We start from the raw sequence: 23,075 nt of genomic DNA, 5'->3' as shown, positions 1-23,075 counted from the left end.
TGTCTTTTTGCGCGGTTTCATGATGCATTCTGCTGGTCACTAACTGGCCCGCCTCTCACTATTATATACGCGCTTTGTCCTGTAGGTTTCTTCCTTATGACTTTTCTTTTTGCGCGGTTTCATGATGCATTCTAATACCACTCACCAAATTGCCCGCCCCTCAATAATATACTTGCTACTTTATAGTTCAATGTGTCCGGTTGTACCTTTATTTCTCTGTGTCACGCCCTCCATGAATAAATCCGCGCTTTCTCCTGTGTGTTTCTTTCTTGCCCTTTGTCTTTTTGCGCGGTTTCATGATGCATTCTAATGCTGGTCACTAACTGGCCCGCCTCTCACTATTATATACGCGCTTTGTCCTGTAGGTTTCTTCCTTATGACTTTTCTTTTTGCGCGGTTTCATGATGCATTCTAATACCACTCACCAAATTGCCCGCCCCTCAATAATATACTTGCTACTTTATAGTTCAATGTGTCCGGTTGTACCTTTATTTCTCTGTGTCACGCCCTCCATGAATAAATCCGCGCTTTCTCCTGTGTGTTTCTTTCTTGCCCTTTGTCTTTTTGCGCGGTTTCATGATGCATTCTAATGCTGGTCACTAACTGGCCCGCCTCTCACTATTATATACGCGCTTTGTCCTGTAGGTTTCTTCCTTATGACTTTTCTTTTTGCGCGGTTTCATGATGCATTCTAATACCACTCACCAAATTGCCCGCCCCTCAATAATATACTTGCTACTTTATAGTTCAATGTGTCCGGTTGTACCTTTATTTCTCTGTGTCACGCCCTCCGTGAATAAATCCGCGCTTTCTCCTGTGTGTTTCTTCCTTGCCCTTTGTCTTTTTGCGCGGTTTCATGATGCATTCTAATGCTGGTCACTAACTGGCCCGCCTCTCACTATTATATACGCGCTTTGTCCTGTAGGTTTCTTCCTTATGATTTTTCTTTTTGCGCGGTTTCATGATGCATTCTAATACCACTCACCAAATTGCCCGCCCCTCAATAATATACTTGCTACTTTATAGTTCAATGTGTCCGGTTGTACCTTTATTTCTCTGTGTCACGCCCTCCGTGAATAAATCCGCGCTTTCTCCTGTGTGTTTCTTCCTTGCCCTTTGTCTTTTTGCGCGGTTTCATGATGCATTCTAATGCTGGTCACTAACTGGCCCGCCTCTCACTATTATATACGCGCTTTGTCCTGTAGGTTTCTTCCTTATGAGTTTTCTTTTTGCGCGGTTTCATGATGCATTCTAATACCACTCACCAAATTGCCCGCCCCTCAATAATATACTTGCTACTTTATAGTTCAATGTGTCCGGTTGTACCTTTATTTCTCTGTGTCACGCCCTCCGTGAATAAATCCGCGCTTTCTCCTGTGTGTTTCTTCCTTGCCCTTTGTCTTTTTGCGCGGTTTCATGATGCATTCTAATGCTGGTCACTAACTGGCCCGCCTCTCACTATTATATACGCGCTTTGTCCTGTAGGTTTCTTCCTTATGACTTTTCTTTTTGCGCGGTTTCATGATGCATTCTAATACCACTCACCAAATTGCCCGCCCCTCAATAATATACTTGCTACTTTATAGTTCAATGTGTCCGGTTGTACCTTTATTTCTCTGTGTCACGCCCTCCGTGAATAAATCCGCGCTTTCTCCTGTGTGTTTCTTCCTTGCCCTTTGTCTTTTTGCGCGGTTTCATGATGCATTCTGCTGGTCACTAACTGGCCCGCCTCTCACTATTATATACGCGCTTTGTCCTGTAGGTTTCTTCCTTATGACTTTTCTTTTTGCGCGGTTTCATGATGCATTCTAATACCACTCACCAAATTGCCCGCCCCTCAATAATATACTTGCTACTTTATAGTTCAATGTGTCCGGTTGTACCTTTATTTCTCTGTGTCACGCCCTCCATGAATAAATCCGCGCTTTCTCCTGTGTGTTTCTTTCTTGCCCTTTGTCTTTTTGCGCGGTTTCATGATGCATTCTAATGCTGGTCACTAACTGGCCCGCCTCTCACTATTATATACGCGCTTTGTCCTGTAGGTTTCTTCCTTATGACTTTTCTTTTTGCGCGGTTTCATGATGCATTCTAATACCACTCACCAAATTGCCCGCCCCTCAATAATATACTTGCTACTTTATAGTTCAATGTGTCCGGTTGTACCTTTATTTCTCTGTGTCACGCCCTCCATGAATAAATCCGCGCTTTCTCCTGTGTGTTTCTTTCTTGCCCTTTGTCTTTTTGCGCGGTTTCATGATGCATTCTAATGCTGGTCACTAACTGGCCCGCCTCTCACTATTATATACGCGCTTTGTCCTGTAGGTTTCTTCCTTATGACTTTTCTTTTTGCGCGGTTTCATGATGCATTCTAATACCACTCACCAAATTGCCCGCCCCTCAATAATATACTTGCTACTTTATAGTTCAATGTGTCCGGTTGTACCTTTATTTCTCTGTGTCACGCCCTCCGTGAATAAATCCGCGCTTTCTCCTGTGTGTTTCTTCCTTGCCCTTTGTCTTTTTGCGCGGTTTCATGATGCATTCTAATGCTGGTCACTAACTGGCCCGCCTCTCACTATTATATACGCGCTTTGTCCTGTAGGTTTCTTCCTTATGACTTTTCTTTTTGCGCGGTTTCATGATGCATTCTAATACCACTCACCAAATTGCCCGCCCCTCAATAATATACTTGCTACTTTATAGTTCAATGTGTCCGGTTGTACCTTTATTTCTCTGTGTCACGCCCTCCGTGAATAAATCCGCGCTTTCTCCTGTGTGTTTCTTCCTTGCCCTTTGTCTTTTTGCGCGGTTTCATGATGCATTCTAATGCTGGTCACTAACTGGCCCGCCTCTCACTATTATATACGCGCTTTGTCCTGTAGGTTTCTTCCTTATGAGTTTTCTTTTTGCGCGGTTTCATGATGCATTCTAATACCACTCACCAAATTGCCCGCCCCTCAATAATATACTTGCTACTTTATAGTTCAATGTGTCCGGTTGTACCTTTATTTCTCTGTGTCACGCCCTCCGTGAATAAATCCGCGCTTTCTCCTGTGTGTTTCTTCCTTGCCCTTTGTCTTTTTGCGCGGTTTCTAATACTAGTCTCACAATAGCCAGCTTCTCACTACTACACCTGCTACTTTATAGTTCAATGCGCCCTGTTCTACCTTTTTCCTCTGCATCAATCCTTCTGTAAATAAAAATTCGTGCTTTGTCCTGTTGGTTTCTTTTTGTGCCTTGTCTTTTTGCATGGTTTCATTGTGCTTTCCAGAACACCTTTGCCTGCGCATGTGTTTTTCGATGGTTGGAAGACGCTTTCCTGAAGTACTTGCTCTATTTGATCCTAGATGAATTAGAGCAATCCTCGCCATACGCAGTAGAGGCCTCGGCTAAGGCGTCGGCTGATATCATCATTTATAGTGCGCGATATTGGGTCTTCCACAACAAGGATAAGCATTCGTTGTATATTTGAACTGCGCGGATCTGGTGCAGCCTGTTGCAGGGTAGTTGCAGCTTCATGTCGAAGATGGTGATTGAGACCTGACAGAGCGCGGGTTTGTGGGACAATTCTGAGAGAAGTAAGAAAACGCGTAACCTATGTGAGCAATATGCAATCGTCGTTCCTGTGTTAAGGTGGCAATATTCTTCACTAATGTTGGTGAGCGAAACTTCAGCTTCGCCACTGTAGGAATTGGTGATGTTTACTGCTACGGGGAGTCTTGAGCCTAAAATAGACTTGCTGCTCCTGTCGATGAACTCTTGGACTGTCTTGGCATATTTGGTTCTCACAGATTCGGATCGCAGTCGGAGCTCTTCTCAACATGGAGGAAATGTAGAGCAACGTGACACTTTATTGCGTTTGTAGAACGTTCCAGCCGAAAGCATGGTGAACTTTGATCGAAATTAGATCTTCGCTGTATGTTCGCACAGAAAGTCCTTCTCCAAACTCACGTCGCAGGAATATGGCTTTAATACCATGGAGCTGGCAGTATAATTTCATCATCTGTTAATTTCGACCACCACATGTGATTGTTACTTTCTCGAGCGGAGAGGCAAGCGGTACGCTAATGACAGTTTAGACGGAACATCTGTTCACCGAGAATCGGACAGTGCTACTGTCTCGGAGCATCTGCTGGTCTCTTTCGTCTGTCCTTGCTTCTTGCTTTACGCTTTCGCCTCGGATTCCCTAGGCTTTTTAGTGCGCTGGAATTGCGGCAGTGGCACGCCCTTGTCAGGCTAAGAGGCGGTGGTAGCTTTTAGCTCCTCTTCGTCGTTGCTGAATTTGCCGGTTGAAGGTTGAAGCGCCTTCATGCGGCAATAGTGGCGTTGGTTAAGCGGCTACTGAGCTGCCTTTGTAGTCGACAGGAACTTTTCACGGCAGACGTCCATGAGGGCCTGCAGCTGAGGCTGTTAGAAGGGTGGTAGAGGTTGGCTCAGCCCTTTATGAAAAAGTTCGCGGATAAGGTCCCGCACGCCGTATATTTTACGCACTTTGACAGAAGCGAATTCGAAGTTTATTTTATTTTTCACTGTCATCTGGGAATCAAGACGAGAGATAAGCAGCTATATATCTTCAATATAACCTAGAATAAGCGTGCGTGATAGTTCACGACTTGATTAAAATAGAGATCGGTGTGTTTTTTTTTAACAGCCGTAGTAAAAGACTAAAAAGGCCTTATTAAGTACATTCTATTTTTTCTTGGATGCTTCATGAGCTTCGTAGAAGAGCCGGCCAGATACTGTAAGAGTGAAGTGAACTGCTCTCAATGTGCGAAGCCTCTCTACTTGTTTTTCATTTTTAATAAAAATACAAATATTTATATAAATGTATAAATTATTAAAATAATATTATAATGAACGTAAAAACATATATTTTATTAAATAAATAAAAATAAAAAGGCGCGTTCAGCTCTACTATGTTGATAATTCATTTTGTGCAAATACTCGATATTTTCATGGTACTGTCCAGAGAAATTAGTTAATGGTAATCTTTAAAAACTGTGTCTAGCATTTTTTATTGATTTCTTTAGTGTAGGCAAGAATCCTTCAATTCTATGAGTTGTGTTCGGCGACTTTTCCTTTTGTTTTTTGAAACTTGCGATTCGGTGTTTTGCATTATATTCCAGCTGTCTTTGTTTGCTATGAAGATGTCGCTATACGCATCGGCCACAATGAAATTTTTTATATAATTGGATCAATAAAAAAAGCATTGCACCTAATTGCATCATTGCGTCAGAAAGAAAATTTACTGACGCCATCCTGTAGCACTTGTTCTGCGTGGAAAACAATTCTAAATTTGCGAGGGGTTCGAGATGTGAGGGGTGGTGTTACATGATTCAGTAGGCACTCTGTAAAAATGCTAATTTCAAAGATGACACAATTTATAAGATCTAAGTCAACGATATTACGGTTACAAAGTTATGCGCGTAGGTTTTCCAGCAAGTTGATTCAACGCGAAACTGAATACTATCTCCATTAATGCCTAATATTTTGTTTTGCCGATAGGATTAGTAACAAGTTCTTTCATGTTGTTTGTCAAACAGAATGGCGGTTGAGAATAGCTCATGCTAAAGCAATTAAAAGGACGTATTCTACATGCATTTAGCGTGTGCTCAATATTGACATCAGCTTTAGGTCGCTGGTAGCGTTTTCCAAAATAACTATGTCCTGATCAATTCCTTTATTGCATACCAAAGATTAGTTTTTACTCCAAGCACCGAATGAATATTGTTATTTATCAAAATAGAAAACAGACGCCATGCCAGATGAGAAACTGCATGCGGGGTGGGAGTTGTAGAGGTGTTTGAAAATAACGTGGGAAGTGCTATATGCGTTTCTGCTGTGCTAATGATGTCAAAACCGCATTAAAATAAAAACGTGCCGATATAGTTTTCTTTGCAACGCTTCATGCATTTATATTAGCGATGTTTAATCTCATCGGTTTTTGTCTCGTGCATGTTGTTCCGCGTTGGATATTTTTTGTTATATTTTCATCACGCCCAAAGACCGTGCCCAGTTTGCTACCTGGATCTGATTTACAATGGTCTAAGTAATTTTGCAATATATCGTAGTACTGAACGGAAATTCAACCATCGAAAATTTTGCACCCTTTTAAAAGGAAACTGATGACCACTTCATCACATATTTAATGTTAGCAATATCCGATTTTAAGAGATTTTCTGCTTTTGTGGTCGATTGTCTAGCGAAAAAAGACGCCTATACTGCTGCAATACTTTTTAAGCTACAAAGCTCCCCGTTCCTTCTTGCCCGCCCACCCACTACTCTTCTCGCCTTTCCCCTAAAGCAGGGATAGGAATTTAATCTCTCCACTCTGCATGCTCCTTGCTAGACGCCAGAGGTGGGCAACCTCATGAGGTTTCGACCTCATGAGGTCGACCTCAACCTCAAAATGACCTCAACCTCACGGAGTGAGGTGAGGTTGAGGTGAGGTCGGCGATAGCTCAAAATATTTTGAGTGAGGTCAGGAAATTGGACCTCAACCTCACGCATGAGTTTGAGGTTGAGTGTGGTCGTAATTGTGTGAGGTCAAAATTGTGAGGTCCAGGCTTTTTGCTGTTGCCGCGGCTTACTTCGAAAAGCGCCCCTTTTGACGCGGAGTTGGAGCGTACTGCCGCGGTGTGCCCGTCGACTCTTGGTGTTCGGTTACCCCCCGTTCGGACGACCGGATGCCGTAGCCCCTGCCCAGGCTTCCCTCTGGTCTTGTTGGAAGATTTTTTTTTTTTTTTTACGACACGAACTCCTCTTGCCCCCCGCCCGCCACCCCCGTTTTCTCTGACTTTTTTGTGCCGATGCTTGCCGCCGGCTCAAACACCCAGGAGCGCGCAAAGCACATAACTCACTCTGACCCGCGATGCTTTTGTCGGATGCCGCAAACAAACAAGCAAACTAAAAAGCGAAGCAAATTGTCTTTTGCGCAGACGGCGCAAAGCAGAACTGTTTGTCGTGTGCATGCCCGTTCCCAGGCGCTGACGTCACGGCTGCTGCTTTACATTCGATGAAGGATCCCGCTGTACATTAGACGGAACCTTAGCAGAAAATGGTGCAGCGAAATTGCATGGGATGAAGGTGCTAGCGTTTCTTACATAACCAATATAGCGGTAAGACATGCAAGAGGATGAGACGGACGGCACAGCTTATAAGACGCAACTGGTATACAGGAAAAAAGCCTGCGCATGTTAGCCATTTGCCTATGTAGAAGAGGCAAAAAATTATATGCGGCTTGTATACAGTAAAGCCCAATAAAAACAAAAATCTTTTTGCTCCGCTAAGGCCCTTTGTTTCTCTCTCAAATTCTCGTGAAACCAAGCAATGCAGGAGGAAGGATGATGGTAAGAGATTCTTAACTCCATAATATCAGGTCTATCTTGAAATCTCTTTAGGCGCAGGAAAAAAAAAAAAGAGAAAAGCGTTCTCCTACATGTTTTTATAAGTTAAAAACTATTGAGATGTTTTCTGACTAACATTTTGGTGTCTAGACAGACGAATTAGTGTGGCAAACTGAGCGTGTCTCTTTTGTGCTGCCGTCTGCTCGAGACGGACAAATCAATCGGATGAAAATTTGTGTGGTCAGATATCGGAGTAATATATTCAGACATTCGTTTTTTCTTTAAAAAACCATTTAAATATATGTGAATGAAACCAATTACATGCTAGCACTGAGGAATGCAGTACTAAGTCGATGTCTCAAGCCTTACCCTCTGGGAAGCGCAGTTCTCTTCTTATTTATTTGTACATACTATCAGTTCATCTGGACTAAGATAGGAGTGGGTTTGACATCAAAATACATAAACGCAGACCAGTACGATAAAACAGCAAGTACAGTCAATAAAACACGGTTCATAAAATAGTGTTAGTGTTTTAGTGTGCGAAATTTCGTATACTTTCGTCAACATAGTATTTCTTTATATATATTTCCTTGTATGACATTTACGTTCGTGTACTGGCGAACAGAGAACAGGCTTCTTCCCTCACATTTGGCTCTTTCTTTGGCATCTTTCCAGAGGCCCATAGCACAACCCTCCTTTCCACTTACCGGAGCGGTCATTTATTTTCTCTTTTTATTTTTTTATTTTTTTTGCAAGTATTGCAAAGCGCGATGTAGTCTCTGAAAACGAAGCTGACACATTCGCTGCTGCCTTTGGTGTGTATTGGTGACAGTTCGGCATTCACTGCATGAGCAAAACCTAGAGCCTAGAGACGGACGGCGCGAAGGGAGGAACGCGTGCACAGCAGGGAGCGCGGTCCCTCCAGGCTGCTTGATCGCCTCCTTTCTCTTGTTCTTGTCTTTATTTTACGTTTATGTGCTGTAACTACACGACACTAATGGGGAAACGGTTTCTCTGGATGCACGTGTAGTGCATGCGACGAAGCAGCTTCGAAGACACCACCGTGTAATCAATTAGTTCAGTCTTTAAATGAAAACAAGTGAATAACACAAAGAAGCTCGTCTCAGACTTGTTGGAGAAATGGTACCCAGTATTCTGTTCGGATGTACAAGTATTTTATCGTTTTTTCGTGTTTTTTTTGTTTTTGTTTTTTTTTTGGGGGGGGGGGGGGGTAGGACATTTTGGTCCAGTGAAATTTGACTGCAAAGTGGTTCACGTTTAACCCTCTTTCCTAGCAGTTCCGAACCCTGTAATTTTTTAATGTAAGCATGGTGTTCGAAGAAGCAATTTCGCCAATTCTTGCAATACGCCACGGGATCACAGAATTATAGACAAACACCTAGGAGGGACCGGTTGGGACCTCGTAACATCCACAGCGTTCCTCTGAAATTTTCTGAACTCGGCGTCGGCCGAGTTTTGTGATTATTTGGTGTGTTGCTGTCTTTCCTCTTTTGTTTGTTTTGTTGGGGATTTAGTCATCACGACAGATCGTTTCATGAGTAGCTTTTATGGAAAATTCGTGCCCCGTTAATATGGACGACCCGAATTATGAACAGTTTTTCTGGGGACGAAATGTTTTCAATGTATTTATGCCTCGTTAATGTAAAAACTCGCTGTTTGAACAATGGATAGGGGAAGAATGCATAGAGCCCACTTGGGCCCATATATTTTTGTCTCGTTAATATGGACATCGTTTGAAAAAAGCAGGGGAGTCCGAACGCAAGTTAAAGAAGGGCGCGCAGGCCGGGAACCTATGCGACAGCCGATGCGGCCGGATGCCTGAACGAGTCCTGTGGAGTTGGAAAGAACCAAAGCGGGTGTGTGGTCGTTTTAGGAAGTGGAGGGACGCAAGAGCGGAAAGGAACGTACACAGAAAACCGAGGGTCAGCTAAGTAAGAAAGACCCTGAATGAAGGGAACCGGGAGATTTCTGGGTGCAGCGGCAGCGCCGCAACGAGAGGCCGCAGTCGGGAAAACAGCAACATGTGGTCGCAATAAATTCTGCTGAACGTGAACAGAGAGGCCGGTAAAAGCGTGAGAAGGAAATAATAGGAAGACAGACAAGCGCCAAAAAGTGGGGGTGGGAACTGAAGTTTTTCTTTCCCAAAACACAAAGTGTGTTCCATGAAGCCGTTAACGCTTCTCGGTCAGAGTTAAAACACACTCACGAAGTAAAGCGACAAAAGAAAGGCGGCGAGCACGCAACCAGGACCGGGCGTCCCATCCTGGACGCCCTTCCTTCTCATGCTCCTGGTTTTCGTCACTGTTGGGGTGCCGAACTGCCACATTTCGCGCCCCGGGCGGTCCGCATGTCGGCTTCGCCTTGAGTCAACGATGCGGCCTTGACAAGGTCTGAGCTCTTCGTAGTCGGCTCGCCGTCGTTCTAAACTGTACTTCAGCTTGTAGTGTTTGTTGCATAGGAACACATACAAACGGCACAGGAAAGGGCTGTTCGATAGCCCTCAGCAGCCTGCCAACTTGACTCCCTCGCTTCCTCACATAAACAGTACAAGGCAGAAAAAAAAAGAATCAGAAGAACGGAAAGGCGGGGAGGTTAACTAGGCAAAAAGAGTGCAAAGAATCAGGAGCCTGTAACCCTCAACTTTAGTCGGACTTTTGGCATGGCGGGAGTTGAAAGCAAAAAAAAAAAAAAAAAACGTAACTGAACGTAGGCGCGAAGCGGGACATCTGTGAATACAAGCGGCAAAGACCATCTCAGTTAATCCAAGCCGTGAGGGACTGGACCCAAGTTCAACTAGGTCTCAGCCTCGCCAGGTCGACGGTCATCGATACTAATGGCTCAACGTCGGCATCGCTCATCGCAGCGTCAGCTACAGTCCGACAGCGCCCAGCACAGTTCGAAGAAATGGAGTCAGCCTTGTTAATGTGGTTCGGAAATGTGTGCGCGAATGGTGCTGTCGTGAGCGACGAAATGCTTCAACAGAAGGCTCGATGCCTCGGTAACATTATGGGTGCGCACCCTTCCTTCTCCTCCGTCTTGATAGGTTTTACCTGTGATGACGTACGGAGTTTTTGTTCAGTAAAACAGGGATGTTTGTTGAGAAAAATTATTCTACGCTATGTATAGGCATTACTAACTTCAGCTACTCATGAGGATAGCTGACAAGATTTAAGAACAGACATGACATTTTTGGGTCGACGGATTCATGGAGAAGGGGCTAACATCGACAGCTTGGCTGTTTTTAATTAGAAATTTAATTTAAAAAGCTGTCATTATTTATAAAGTTTTTCTCAAAAAAATACTTTTCATTTTTATCATGAGCCCCGCCGGGGTGGTGCAGTGGTAAGACGCCCGACTACTGTGCCGGAGTTCCCGGGTTCGAACCCGACCTCGGCGGCTGCGTTTCGATGGAGGCGAAACGAAGAGGCGTCGTGTGCTGTGCGATGTCAGCGCACGTTAAAGATCCCCAGGTGGTCGAAATTACTCCGTAGCCCTCCACTACGGCTCCTCTTTCTCTCTTTCCACTTTCATTCCCACCTTCCTCCCTTCCCTTACGGCGCGGTTCGGGTGTCCACAGAGCAAGTGTGACAGTTACTGCGCCTTTCCCTTCCTGTGAACCAATTTAACTTATTTATTTTTATCATGACTCATTATTATGGATGACTCGCGTTATGGACAGTTTTGGTCGGAAAACAGTGTCCATACTAACGAGGCACGACTGTATTCCTATTTTTTTCCCAATTTGATGTGTACGGTCGCAAGACAATGTACAGTGTATTAAAAAACAATGCTTGGCAATCATCAATTTGTTTTTTTTTTTTCGAAATAAGAAAAAGAGCATATCGTCATTGTTGCCATCGTCACTAGGGTCAACAGCATTTGTCTTTTCAGTATATAGTAAGAACTGGCTTGTTTTATTTCTAATACGGATTTTATTCATGTTGGTCGGATGTGATAAACTCTTTGTATTGTATTATGGGCCTATGCGTAGCAATGTGGTACCCATGTAGGCCTTAGAATAAAACGCACCAAAAAATGGTAGGCGAAGAGGGGGAGAGGATTGCTACTTTGTGCAGGATTGGACATGGAGTCTCCGGAGTTTTTCTTTTATCCGGGATATTAATTGTTGTATAAAATTAAGAGTAAAATACAGCCTTCATACGACAAAATTCTGGCTTGCCTATATATGTTAGGATTACCGAGAAATGTATATTTTCGTTAAGTTACGGTTTAATTTGAGGTTTATTTTTTTTTTTTTGAGGTCGAGCGCCCGACCTCAACCTCACATTTTGAGTTTGAGGTGAGGTTGAGTGAGGTCGCCAATGGTCACCTGAAAAGTGAGGTGAGGTCGCCTGGGGGACCTCAACCTCAATTTATGAGGTTGAGGTTGAGTGAGGTCGCCAAATATTTTTTGAGTTTGAGGTGAGGTCGAAGTTTTTGAGGTCAAATGCCCACCTTTGCTAGACGCATGTGACAAGTTACGTTTCGTTCATCTTCTTCTTGTCACAGCTGTCAGGTGGCGAGCGCTCCGACGACTATGCTAAAGGCGTGCTGTTTAATAGAGCGGTACTTTAAAAATATGCCTGCCATGTAAGCACAACATTGATTAGCGCGAGTAGCAAAGCTTAAATCACAACGCACGCATTTTATGTGTGCAAAACACCTGAGATGCTTCGACCCCTTCGAAAGCAAACCTTGTCTTCTGCAAGTCGATGTAGTGATGCAGAGGCTCCGCGCTCAGCGCGAAGCGACAAATAAGAGCTGTTATGTATGTACGCTGTCATTTTATCACGCATCATGCGGCGCCGGCGTAGAATATAATTTCGTGCACGGTGCTTTTTTGGTGCTCAATCCCAGAGCAAAATATCCTCGCGTTTTAGGCCTGTGCAGGTATATACTGACTTAGCGGTTTTTTTCTGCATCGTTGGATAGCATTACCTGTATTGTACTCGTTGCTTCGCTGTCGTGGTCAAGCATATGCATTATTATTATTATTATAAGGGTGGTCGCTTGTCGTAGGCAAAACGATATAATCGAGGATAGCATTCAGTCTTGTGTTTGGCATTCGAGCACATGGAAAACGTATCGGCAATGACTTTGCTATGTTTTCGACGATGCGGTTTTCATTCAGTGGCTCATGCGAATCTACATTAGGATGGTCTTACTAAGCTGTGCCGTGAGCGCTCTTCTAATGTCTCTAATGTGACCTCTCAGGGACGCTCCATCATAGAACCTCATTCCATAAAAATCATGCCATCTGCTTTACTGTTTCTAAATGATTTTGTTTAGGCGTACAGGGATGTCTTCGAACCCGACCGCGGCGGCTGCGTTTCGATGGAGGCGAAACGAAGAGGCGTCGTGTGCTGTGCGATGTCAGCGCACGTTAAAGATCCCCAGGTGGTCGAAATTACTCCGTAGCCCTCCACTACGGCCCCTCTTTCTCTCTTTCCACTTTCATTCCCACCCTCCTCCCTTCCCTTACGGCGCGGTTCGGGTGTCCACAGAGCAAGTGTGACAGTTACTGCGCCTTTCCATTCCTGTGAACCAATTTAATAATAATAATAATACAGGGATGTCGATTTCTGGAAAGGCCCACTAATGCTTATGCTAATGCCTTTGGAATGACGACTTCGTGAAAGCACTGACTTCTGAAGACCACGTCAGATGGCCTAACTGGTGGTGGCTTCAATCTCTGTCAGCCTGTAAAAGTTGCAATGCATATATATATATATATATATATATATATATATATATATATATATATATATATATATATATATATATATATATATATATATAATATATAGTTGGAAGAGCGCTGAACGCGACATTCGGAGGTCATGGGTCCGACTCCCACCCTCGGCGCGTTGTTTTTTATTCCGCTTTGCATTTAATGCTCTTTATTCCAATAATCAACACAAGACAACATTCCTGGAAATGTCAACAGTATGAATAATAATAAAAACGAAAGTTTGCCTTGCACTCCGAGTCTGTTCGCTCCTTTAAATATATAGGTATATATATATATATATATATATATATATATATATATATATATATATATATATATATATATATATATATATATATATATATATTGTAAAAGAAGGCTAGGTCGAGACGGCGAGGTCGTGACGGCAAGGACAGCCAAGCCTTGTCTAGCGTTTTAATCCGATCACGAACCCAGGCGCGCGCCGGAGCCGGCGCCGCGGGACGATGATGATGGTATGTACAAATGAAAGAAGATCATGGCATGTACAAAAAAGATCCACAGAAGGCTCACACAATCTGCCCGGGGGGTCGGAAGCGGCCAGCCTGGTCGCTCCTAATTAACCGATGTACCGCGGCGCACAAACGGTTTCAAACGAGAAACATGAACAATTTCAGTTCCACGGTGGCGTCGATCGGCTGGGGGATCAACAGGCGTGACTTTATAGTTAACTGGAGAAGTTTGGCTGATAATCTCGTAGGGACCAAGATAGCGGTGGTGGAATTTGTCACTAAGGCCAGGGGTGCGCAGTGGTGTATACAGCAGTACTTCGTCACCGGGACGATAAGAGACCACGCGATGCGTAGAATCGTAGCGACTCTTGCGGTCTTCCTGGCACGCTGCTGTGTTGAGGCGGGCAAGATGATGGCATCTGGCCACACGAGATAAGAACTGGGTAGGTACCGATGTGGAGTAGTCGGGCGTAGAGAAGAGGGAAGCGTCGAGAATTGTAGTGGGAGGACGGCCATAAACGAGGAAAAATGGAGAATAACCGGTAGTCCGCTGTACTGCTGTGTTATAGGCGAAAGTGACGAATGGTAGAATAGTGTCCCAATTTCGATGATCCGGTGTGATGTACATGGAGATCATATCCGATAAGGTGCGGTGAAGTCGCTCAGTCAGCCCGTTATTCTGGGGATGGTAGCTTGAGGTTGTCTTATGAAGGGTGGATGACGCGTGAAGAACTTCGGCAACGACTGCCGATAAGAAGGCCGTCCCGCGGTCACTTAGGAGCACCCGAGGAGCGCCATGACGCAATACAATTGATCGCAAAAAGAAATTTGCTACTTCTTGAGCGGAACCGGTCGGTACAGGTGCTGTCTCAGCGTAGCGTGTAAGGTGGTCGACAGCTGTTATAATCCAATGGTTACCCCCATCGGAGAGAGGTAGGGGACCATATAAGTCAATGCCGACTACGTCGAATGGCGTGGCGGGACAGGGAACAGGTTGTAGAAGGCCAGCGGGCGAAGACGTCGGCCGTTTCCGACGTTGGCACAGAGGGCAGGATGCGACGTATTTGGCAACGCAGGAAGATAGGCCAGGCCAAAAGAATCGTTTTTTCACTCGGTCGTAGGTTTTTTCAACACCAAGGTGACCTGCAGTAGCGTCATCGTGAAGAGCCGCCAGTATACGTGGACGAAGCACACGCGGCACGACTGGGATCCAGCGAGTTCCATCAGGGCAATACACGAAGCGGAGTAGGATGCCTTCTTCGAGCTTAAAATTGCGAAGTTGTCGGCGAAGCCGAGCATTGGGTGGGTCCGAAGCGCCAATAAGGCGGTCGACGATGGGTCGGCAGTAAGCATCGACTAATTGCTGTGAACGGAGAGCGTGTTTGTTTTCAGAGTCATCAAATGAAACTGTTGTGATATACGTCGGAGAAAGAGATGGTCGGCTGTGGTCATAGGTGGAAATGCATTGGGAAGAAAAACAGCAAGCCGATTCCGAAAGTGGACAGCGAGAAAGAGCGTCGGCGTCTTGGCGTTGGCGACCCGATTTATAAGTGACGTCAAAATTGTATTCTTGCAGGCGTAGAATCCAACGGCCAAGTCGGCCTGTCAAATGTTTGAGCGAACACAACCAGCAAAGAGCATGGTGATCGGTCACAACTGTGAAATGCCGACCATATAGGTAAGGGCGAAATGTTTGGACAGCCCAGACGACGGCAAGGCACTCCTGCTCGGTAATAGTGTAGTTTTTCTCAGCTGGAGTCGTAGTCCGACTGGCGAAGGCAATCACTTTCTCACGCGAAGTTGCATCGCGCTGCAGGAGTACAGCTCCAAGACCGAGACCACTAGCATCAGTGTGCAGGATGGTTGGAGCGCTGTCACTGAAGTGGCCAAGAACAGGGTCTGATGTGAGGGCGTGCTTCAGAATATTAAAAGCGGCTTCGCACTGTTCAGTCCACACGAAAGTGCTGCGTGCTTTAAGCAGTTCATGAAGTGGAGCAGCAATACTTGCAAAATGCCTTATAAAACGCCGGAAATAAGACGCCAGGCCGAGAAAAGTGCGCAATTCTGTAATCCGTTGTGGACGAGCAAAGTTCAAGACCGCGATGATTTTTTCAGGGTCTGGACGAATGCCGTCATGGCTGACTAGATGTCCCAATATTTTAATTTCCTTCTGTGCAAAGTGGCACTTCTTGGTGTTGAGCTGAAGGCCCGCTGAAGCGAGGCACGTGAGGACCTCATTCAGGCGCGTGAGATGGTCGTTGAAAGTTGACGAAAAGATGACAATGTCATCCAAGTAACATAAACAGGTTCTCCATTTTAGGCCACGAAGCACAGTATCGATCATTCTTTCAAAGGTCGCTGGTGCGTTACAAAGTCCGAAAGGCATAACAATTAATTCGTAAAGGCCATCGGGAGTTGAGAAAGCGGTTTTTTCTTTATCGTCCTCGTGCATAGGTATTTGCCAATAACCTGAGCGGAGGTCCAAAGTCGAGAAATATTCGGCGCCTTGGAGAGAGTCAAGGGCGTCACCATTGGGTATACATCTTTGCGGGTAATTTTGTTGAGTGCCCGGTAATCAACACAAAAGCGTACCGAGCCGTCCTTTTTTTCACTAACACTACTGGGGAGGACCATGGGCTTGTCGAGGGACGAATAATATTGCGATGGAGTATGTCATTTACATTTTCTTCAATTACTTTTCGTTCAGAGAGGGAAACCCGATAAGGCCGTCGGCGAACGATAGAGTTACCTTCAGTAATGATGCGATGGTGCGCAACACTAGTCCGTCCCAGTGGTGGAGAAGTGGAATCAAAAATGGCTTGGTGGTGTCGAGGCGATGTGAGCAGTTCTTGGCGTTGGTTCGGCGTGAGGTTAGGATTAATAGTCTTTGTGAGAACAGAAAGAGAGACGTCTGGCGAAACACGGCGCTGAGGCAGAGGAGCGATGAGCACCATCAAGGACAAAGGTTGAACACCCACCATGCAGGGGAGAGAAGTTCCTTTTGGGAGCACGAGGGATTCACGTGAAGTGTTAGTGGCCGCTACTGTCGCTGAGCCGTTGCAGAACCTCACAAGACTAGACGGGAAGGCGATACCGCGTGCAAGATGACGATGAGATGGTGCGATGAGTACGTCCCCGTCAGTGATGTGGTCAGAAACAACGGTAAGCAGTTTTTCGCACTGAGGAGGCAAAACAGTATCAGCGGCGGCAACTAGGGGATGATGTCGTTCAGAAATTTCAGATGAAAAATCACTGTCTGTCATATTGACAACACGGTCGCCACAAGAAATTAACGCCGAAGCGGTTGACAAAAAATCCCATCCTAAAATCATCAAATGCGCACATGGTGAGAGCACAGCAAACTGCACATGATGGCGGACGCCGTCAATAACAATTCGTACGGTGCACTTTGCTAAAGGGCGCAAAGGGACGTCATTGGCTCCACGGAGTTCAGGCCCATCATATGGTGTCGTCACTTTTCGCAAACGGTAGCACAAATCAGCGTGAATGACAGAAATTGCAGCTCCTCTATCAATCAATGCTTCGACCGGTAATCCTTCAGCGAAAACAGAAATCACATTATACGGGCGATCTGGAGGAATTTTGGTAAGTTCGCAGAGTGCAGTTTGACCTCCGGAAACTGCAACGCTTAGTTTTCCGGATGGCGGACAGGGATAGTTGTTGCGGGTCGGAGAGGGGAAACTGAGCGGCGGTATGGGGATAGGGACCGACGTCGGGATGCATGGGTTCCACGAGGCTCAGACGAGGATTCTGGAGGTGGGGATGACCTTCGAGGTGGGCTTGGAGTAAACCGGCGTTGATAATATGAAGTTGGAGGGATGTCACTTTCAAAGGTATCGTAACCACGGCACTCGTTCTGGAGGCGGCGACGACAGACGAGAGATATATGTCCTCTAATGCCACAGTAATAGCAAATTGGTCGGGAGGGGCGCCAAGGTGCGTAATAGGGTGGTGCAGGTTGAGCCGTCATTATTGCATTGACGTGATTGTAGTTTGGTGCCGGTCGAGGCGGGGGAACTAAAGGAGGGGGGATGCTGCGATGTGCGCGTAAGTCGGTACTGAACGGGGTGCCGGAGGGCCAGATGTTATAGGTTCGGTGATTGTTGCCAGCTCTTCTTTGATGATGCTGCGAAGACCTGCGTCATTAGATGTTGCGGAAGAGTGTTCGCACCCGTCTCGACAGACAGGCTTGAGCGTCTGGAGCTCCTCGCGGATGATGGCTCGAATAAGTGCCCGCAGGTCGAGATCAACATAGGTCGGGCCAGTAGCGTTGGCGGGCTGCAATCGGGAGGGCTGCAGCTGGTCGATGCGTTGGCAGGTCGTAATAATGGAATCAATAGTTGAAGGATTCTGAGCAACTAGGATGTTATACGCCGTAGAATTGATTCCTTTCAAGACGTGGTGTACTCGTTCATGTTCCGCCATGGTGGGACTAATACGCCGGCAGAGTGCAAGTATGGCCTCTATGTAAGACGCATATGACTCATCAGGACCTTGACGGCGTGAGGCGAGCTTGGTCTTTGCGATCTCAGTCCGAACTGCCGGGTCGGCGAAGTACTGTCGGAACTGCTGTTTCAAGGTGGTCCAGTTAGTTGTGTGGGGCTCGCGGTTGATGAACCAAGTCCTGGCGACCTCAATAAGGTAGAACGAGATGTTGAGAAATTTCAGAGCATCGTCCCACCGGTTGTAGGCACTGCAGCGTTCGTAGGTGTCAAGCCAGTCATCGACGTCTTCATCGCGACGACCAGCGAACAGCGGCGGGTCGCGCTGTCGTGTGGGCACAGTCGGAGGGGGTGGTGCAGCCGAGGTAGAGGGTCCGGCTTGTTCGTGGGTACTGTCGGTAGATATAGCGATGGTGGCAGTTGCCAAACGGCGACCGGAACGTAGCTCCAGCGAGAGGCAGGGCCCAAGGCAGCAAGGGGATCAAATTTTGCCTCCACCACATGTAAAAGAAGGCTAGGTCGAGACGGCGAGGTCGTGACGGCAAGGACAGCCAAGCCTTGTCTAGCGTTTTAATCCGATCACGAACTCAGGCGCGCGCCGGAGCCGGTGCCGCGGGACGATGCTGACGGTATGTACAAATGAAAGAAGAAGATCATGGCATGTACAAATGAAAGAAGGTCCACAGAAGGCTCACAATATATATATATATATATATATATATATATATATATATATATATATATATATATACATATATATACATATATTGTCTGCGTTTTACATTTTTTGTATATTTATTCTTTCTGCGCTACTGCTACTATCTCCAGAAGAGTTAGAGGCCGTTCCTGAACGATATCTCAACCCTCGTTTCCTCAACTCTTTCGCTTTTACGGCATGATGGAGGGCATAGCTTACTCCTAAACAGCGTCAAAAGTTTCCGAGACACTGTGGAAACTATATTGCATAAATACGAAATCCTGAGCATTGCTGGTGAAAGCACCATCACGTTTGAGCTCGCTATCATCAGCAACTAAATGCATCATCATTATAATTGCTAATGCCAATATTCCCCTTTTCACTAATTACAGTGTCATTGTCAGCTCTACTATTACCTTCACTGTAGACAAGAATAATTATGATGTTTGTTTCACGATCTCCAGGCGCGGCGTAGTTGCTTACAGCTCTAGGCTGGGGATCCATGGGATGTAGGCTTTATTCCCAGAGAAGACAAGATTTATTTATTTTTAAATGTCATCGTCATGGCACACAAGGAGTATTATTGTGTGCGTTTCACGATCCCAGGTGTGGCGTAAAAAAATTAGACACCGCATTCTCTACGATATCTCACTGCATTGCCATTTGTTGAGAAAAACTATAGACATGCTCTTTCTAATTGAGTTGCACATCCTCTGCAAAACTTGCATGATGGACAGATATTGCGAATCTGTTCTTTCTACAAAAAGCCACTTCTGTACCATGATTGTCTATTTAAGGTAACTGTATGCAGAGGCTGACAATCATCTCCATAATAACATACCACCATGCCGAAATGTGTGTCCTTCGAAACGACAGGATGAAATATATCCTTTTCCTTTTTCAAGTAAAATATTTGTATGCTACATTAGGGTTTTTTTCGTTTTCTTTTGCAGAACTCCTATGTGTAAAAGGTACATGAAAGTCCAAGATATTAGTGTTTTATAATGCTGAAATTTGTTTCTTTTTACTTTTCAGAACTATAAAGAAAATGAATTCAAAAATAGTTCTGGGCATACTCATGCTCAAGGTAAGAATTTTTCTCTACTTTACCGTCTTTGTTATGAGTTATCAGCCTTACCTGTGAGGTTATAGGAGAAATATGCAGCACAACATAGACGTAGAGTTCCTGCTTCTTGTTGATGGTTGACACGCAACTTTGTTACTGATAATCCTAAAAATGGTAAGTCAAACGCATCAGAGAGTTTATGAAGGATTTCATGGATAAACAGCAGGCGCAATGTGCAGTGCCGCCCAAAGGTTGCAAAAGCTGGGAGCTAATCAAGCTGGGATCTTAAATACGCGTTTATATAAAGCGCGATTTTTCACAGGAAGGTGTAGTCTTCTGTAATAAGTTTTGAATAATAAATTAGCCTCTGTTTGGGCAGCAGCAATGCCTGTATAATTTATTAAAAAACTCCAAATTACATGCCTTTCTTCACTGCTTCGTGGAAACTGAAAATGAAACCTGTTATATTACATAAGCAATTTTGCAAACAAAACTGCAATGAACCACTCAATGACGGCCAGGAGGTTAAACATAACCAGCCCAGTGAAGAATAATCTCTTGCATATGGGATATAAGTAAATTGTGCTATTTGTTGTAGCGAATGTTCGTACAATTGAATATGGAGCGTTAGGGCCTATTTCTTCTTCAAGATTAAGATGAGTGCACTTGTAGGCGATTCGTTTGAAATACGTTGATTGAAGGTATTTTGTGAACCCTCGTTTTTCCTAAAGGCAATAGGGTAGACAAAGGTACCACACAGAAATCATTGTGTTTGATAGACCAGCTGCGCTACAAGGGTGTAGAAGAAACCGCTGAGATTTCATGCCCTAAAAATAAACATTTATTCAGATCGAATTAATTTTACCTGATTGTATGATTCAACTCCTTTTGATTAAAGCTACAGCGCCGATTTTTTTTTTCATTGCGACAGGTAATGCCGCTCCTATTGCAAAGACCAGTGCCACTAGATCCCAACTCCCCAGCGTCATACCTGATTATGGGCCCAATATGACGCTGGACACTGGGCGCACTGGGACGCGGCGTACTGGCGCGCTCCGCACTGGCGACACTGGTCGCTCGGAGAAAAAAATGCCTAGGACAAAAATTAAAAGCCAAAAAGTAACGAAGCATATCAAGTAGATTTAAAAAGCCAACAAAGAAAAAAAAGAGGGGCACCTAGCGCGCTTCGCACTAGCTACCTCTTAATCTTTAGCACTCTACGCTACGCACTCGGCCACGCCGAGAACTGGTAACCTGTCAAGCGTTTTTGCATTTTAGTCCATGACCGCATTAAGACTGGGACTTCATGTTTCGCAGTCTACAGGTATTTGCTGCCGCTCTAACAATTACAACTTCTTGATCATTGGAGCTTGCTGCCTGCTCTCACGACTTTCAACTAATGTTCTGGATGCCTACGCTCACTACTTTACGCACTAGAATCATTTTAACATGTGGAGTTTGACATCGCTGGCAAATTTACCAACGCCGGCTGGTGCTCTGCTATCGTAGGCGTAATTTTCACTGAAACCGAAGCTTTAGTACCAACCTTCAAAGAAAAGAGTGCGACCTAGCTTCAATACCAGCAAGTACAGCAGCGACGACACTATTTTGTGTGTAACTAAACCTTATTTCGGGAAGCGTTGCGATGACCGAGGGCTCGGCTGCTTTATACGCAGATCAAGAAGGACCGCAAAAGCCTGATACACACGCAAACTATTATGCATTACAAGCGCTGTATGTTTATTTTCTCTTCTGGGCCCATCGACGTTCCTTGTTTTACTTGTTATTCCTGCTCTTTATACTGGGTCGCGGTGCAGGCTACGCTCGCTAATGCGTAGGCCCTGTTTGGAGTCTGCGATTGAGCCCGCTTTGAACATTTTGGCAATAATCATGATCAGCTGTGAAGTTTTATATTCATGGTAGCCCACATTATTCAATTCTAGTTTGAGTTGTACGAAATAGTGTGTCATGAGATATCAGAGGCGCGGCGATCGTGGTCTCTCTCGAAAGGCTAGAAACGACCTATCGAAACCTGGAAACTCTAGAAACAAGATACTGCCTTTGTTTTTTTACAGGTTCGCAACGAACGTCGTTGCAAAAAGCGCTTGCTTGAACCATATTTTTCATGTGCGCCCCGATGGTCGATTGCGAGTGCGCTGTTGCCATGTTGGCCCCTGAGGGATGTTAACCGGTCGACGCCGCGCGCAGAACTGGCTATACTGGGAGCAGTGCGGCCCCAGCGCACATACAGCGCTTCTCCCAGTGCATCGTGAATGCCAGCGACACACCCAGCGTCAAAAAGCTAATCCCAGCGTTTTTCTCCCATCGCACCAGTGCAACCAATGTCTTGTCGTTACTGCCCCAGTGAATATCGCAGACCTCCAGTGTGTCCAGCAAACCCAGTGCTAAACCAGCGCGGAACTCTTACTGGTTTCGCACTGGAAGACGCTGAGAAACGCTGGGTTTTGCAATAATACCGTTTAATGGTAATTTCGGTCATCGTTTGTAAAAATAGTGAGCGGCCCTAATATACCAGTTTGCATGCTGATCATATTCCTGAAGACGATCTAACCTTCAGTGCGTTGTGCGAGATTCAAAGACGCTCTGGCAGAAGGAATAGTTGCAAGGCTTAAAGATATTGTCACCACTCGAGCCACAGGGAGCCGTGAAGGTGCACGTAGACGAGAACCCGAGAATAAGGTCGGCTTCTAGTTCCGATCAGAGAGTCCAGTTCCAGCGCGCATCTCGAGCCAACAACCACTTCGTCGTCGTCGGCACCAAGCACGGCAGTCGCGCGGCGTTATCAGTACACATGGCAATATAATGCGCGCCAATAATAAACTAAATATAGTAAAAATGTGGGCTTAGATAACAAGGGTGTTATTTAATACGCCTACACTATCAATTTGGTATTCCAGCTCCACGAAAAGTTTTCTTTAGTCTGTGCGCATGGGAGAGGCTCAAGGGGGAGTTAGAAGGACGCGTATCCTTAGCCTTAAAAAACATTTGAAGGAAGAGTTTATATAATAATGCCTTTAACACAGGCTTATCTTTCTTCATGCGTTTGAAATTTAGTAGGTGTTAGAAACCGTTACATTTGAAAATTATTATTTTTATAATATCAGTACACATTGAAAACAGGTTCTTCAGTGATACACTACACATCGCGTTCATTAGGTGCCCTCAAAAATGCTCAGCATCAACGGCCCTTCGCGGTCTATGGCAAGCAGAGGACGTGGGGTTGAACAGCAATGGCGGAA

General features: G+C 45.2%; 1 protein-coding gene across 7 annotated transcripts in view; it reads left to right on the top strand.

Moving 5' to 3' along the window:
• The window catches only part of LOC146193337 (uncharacterized), a 131,048-nt gene that overhangs the window by 9,646 nt on the left and 98,327 nt on the right, over positions 1-23,075 (top strand). For 4 of the 7 annotated variants that reach the window (XR_014706826.1, XR_014706827.1, XM_084602685.1 and 1 more), the window contains one exon: positions 19,785-19,836. Coding sequence is in view for 5 of the 7 variants with exons in the window: in XM_084602685.1 (XP_084458811.1) it covers positions 19,785-19,836 (52 nt within the window). In the remaining 2 variants the exon portion in view is untranslated. Of the gene's footprint in view, positions 1-19,702; positions 19,721-19,784; positions 19,837-23,075 lie in introns of all 7 variants that reach the window. The other 3 variants (XM_084602686.1, XM_084602684.1, XM_084602687.1) reach the window with 1 other exon arrangement.

The sequence above is a fragment of the Amblyomma maculatum genome, chromosome 4, assembly GCF_055883805.1.
Source record: "Amblyomma maculatum isolate TAMU_Amacu chromosome 4, ASM5588380v1, whole genome shotgun sequence".
Lineage (NCBI taxonomy): Eukaryota > Metazoa > Arthropoda > Arachnida > Ixodida > Ixodidae > Amblyomma > Amblyomma maculatum.
This window is presented reverse-complemented; position numbering and strand designations above follow the sequence as displayed.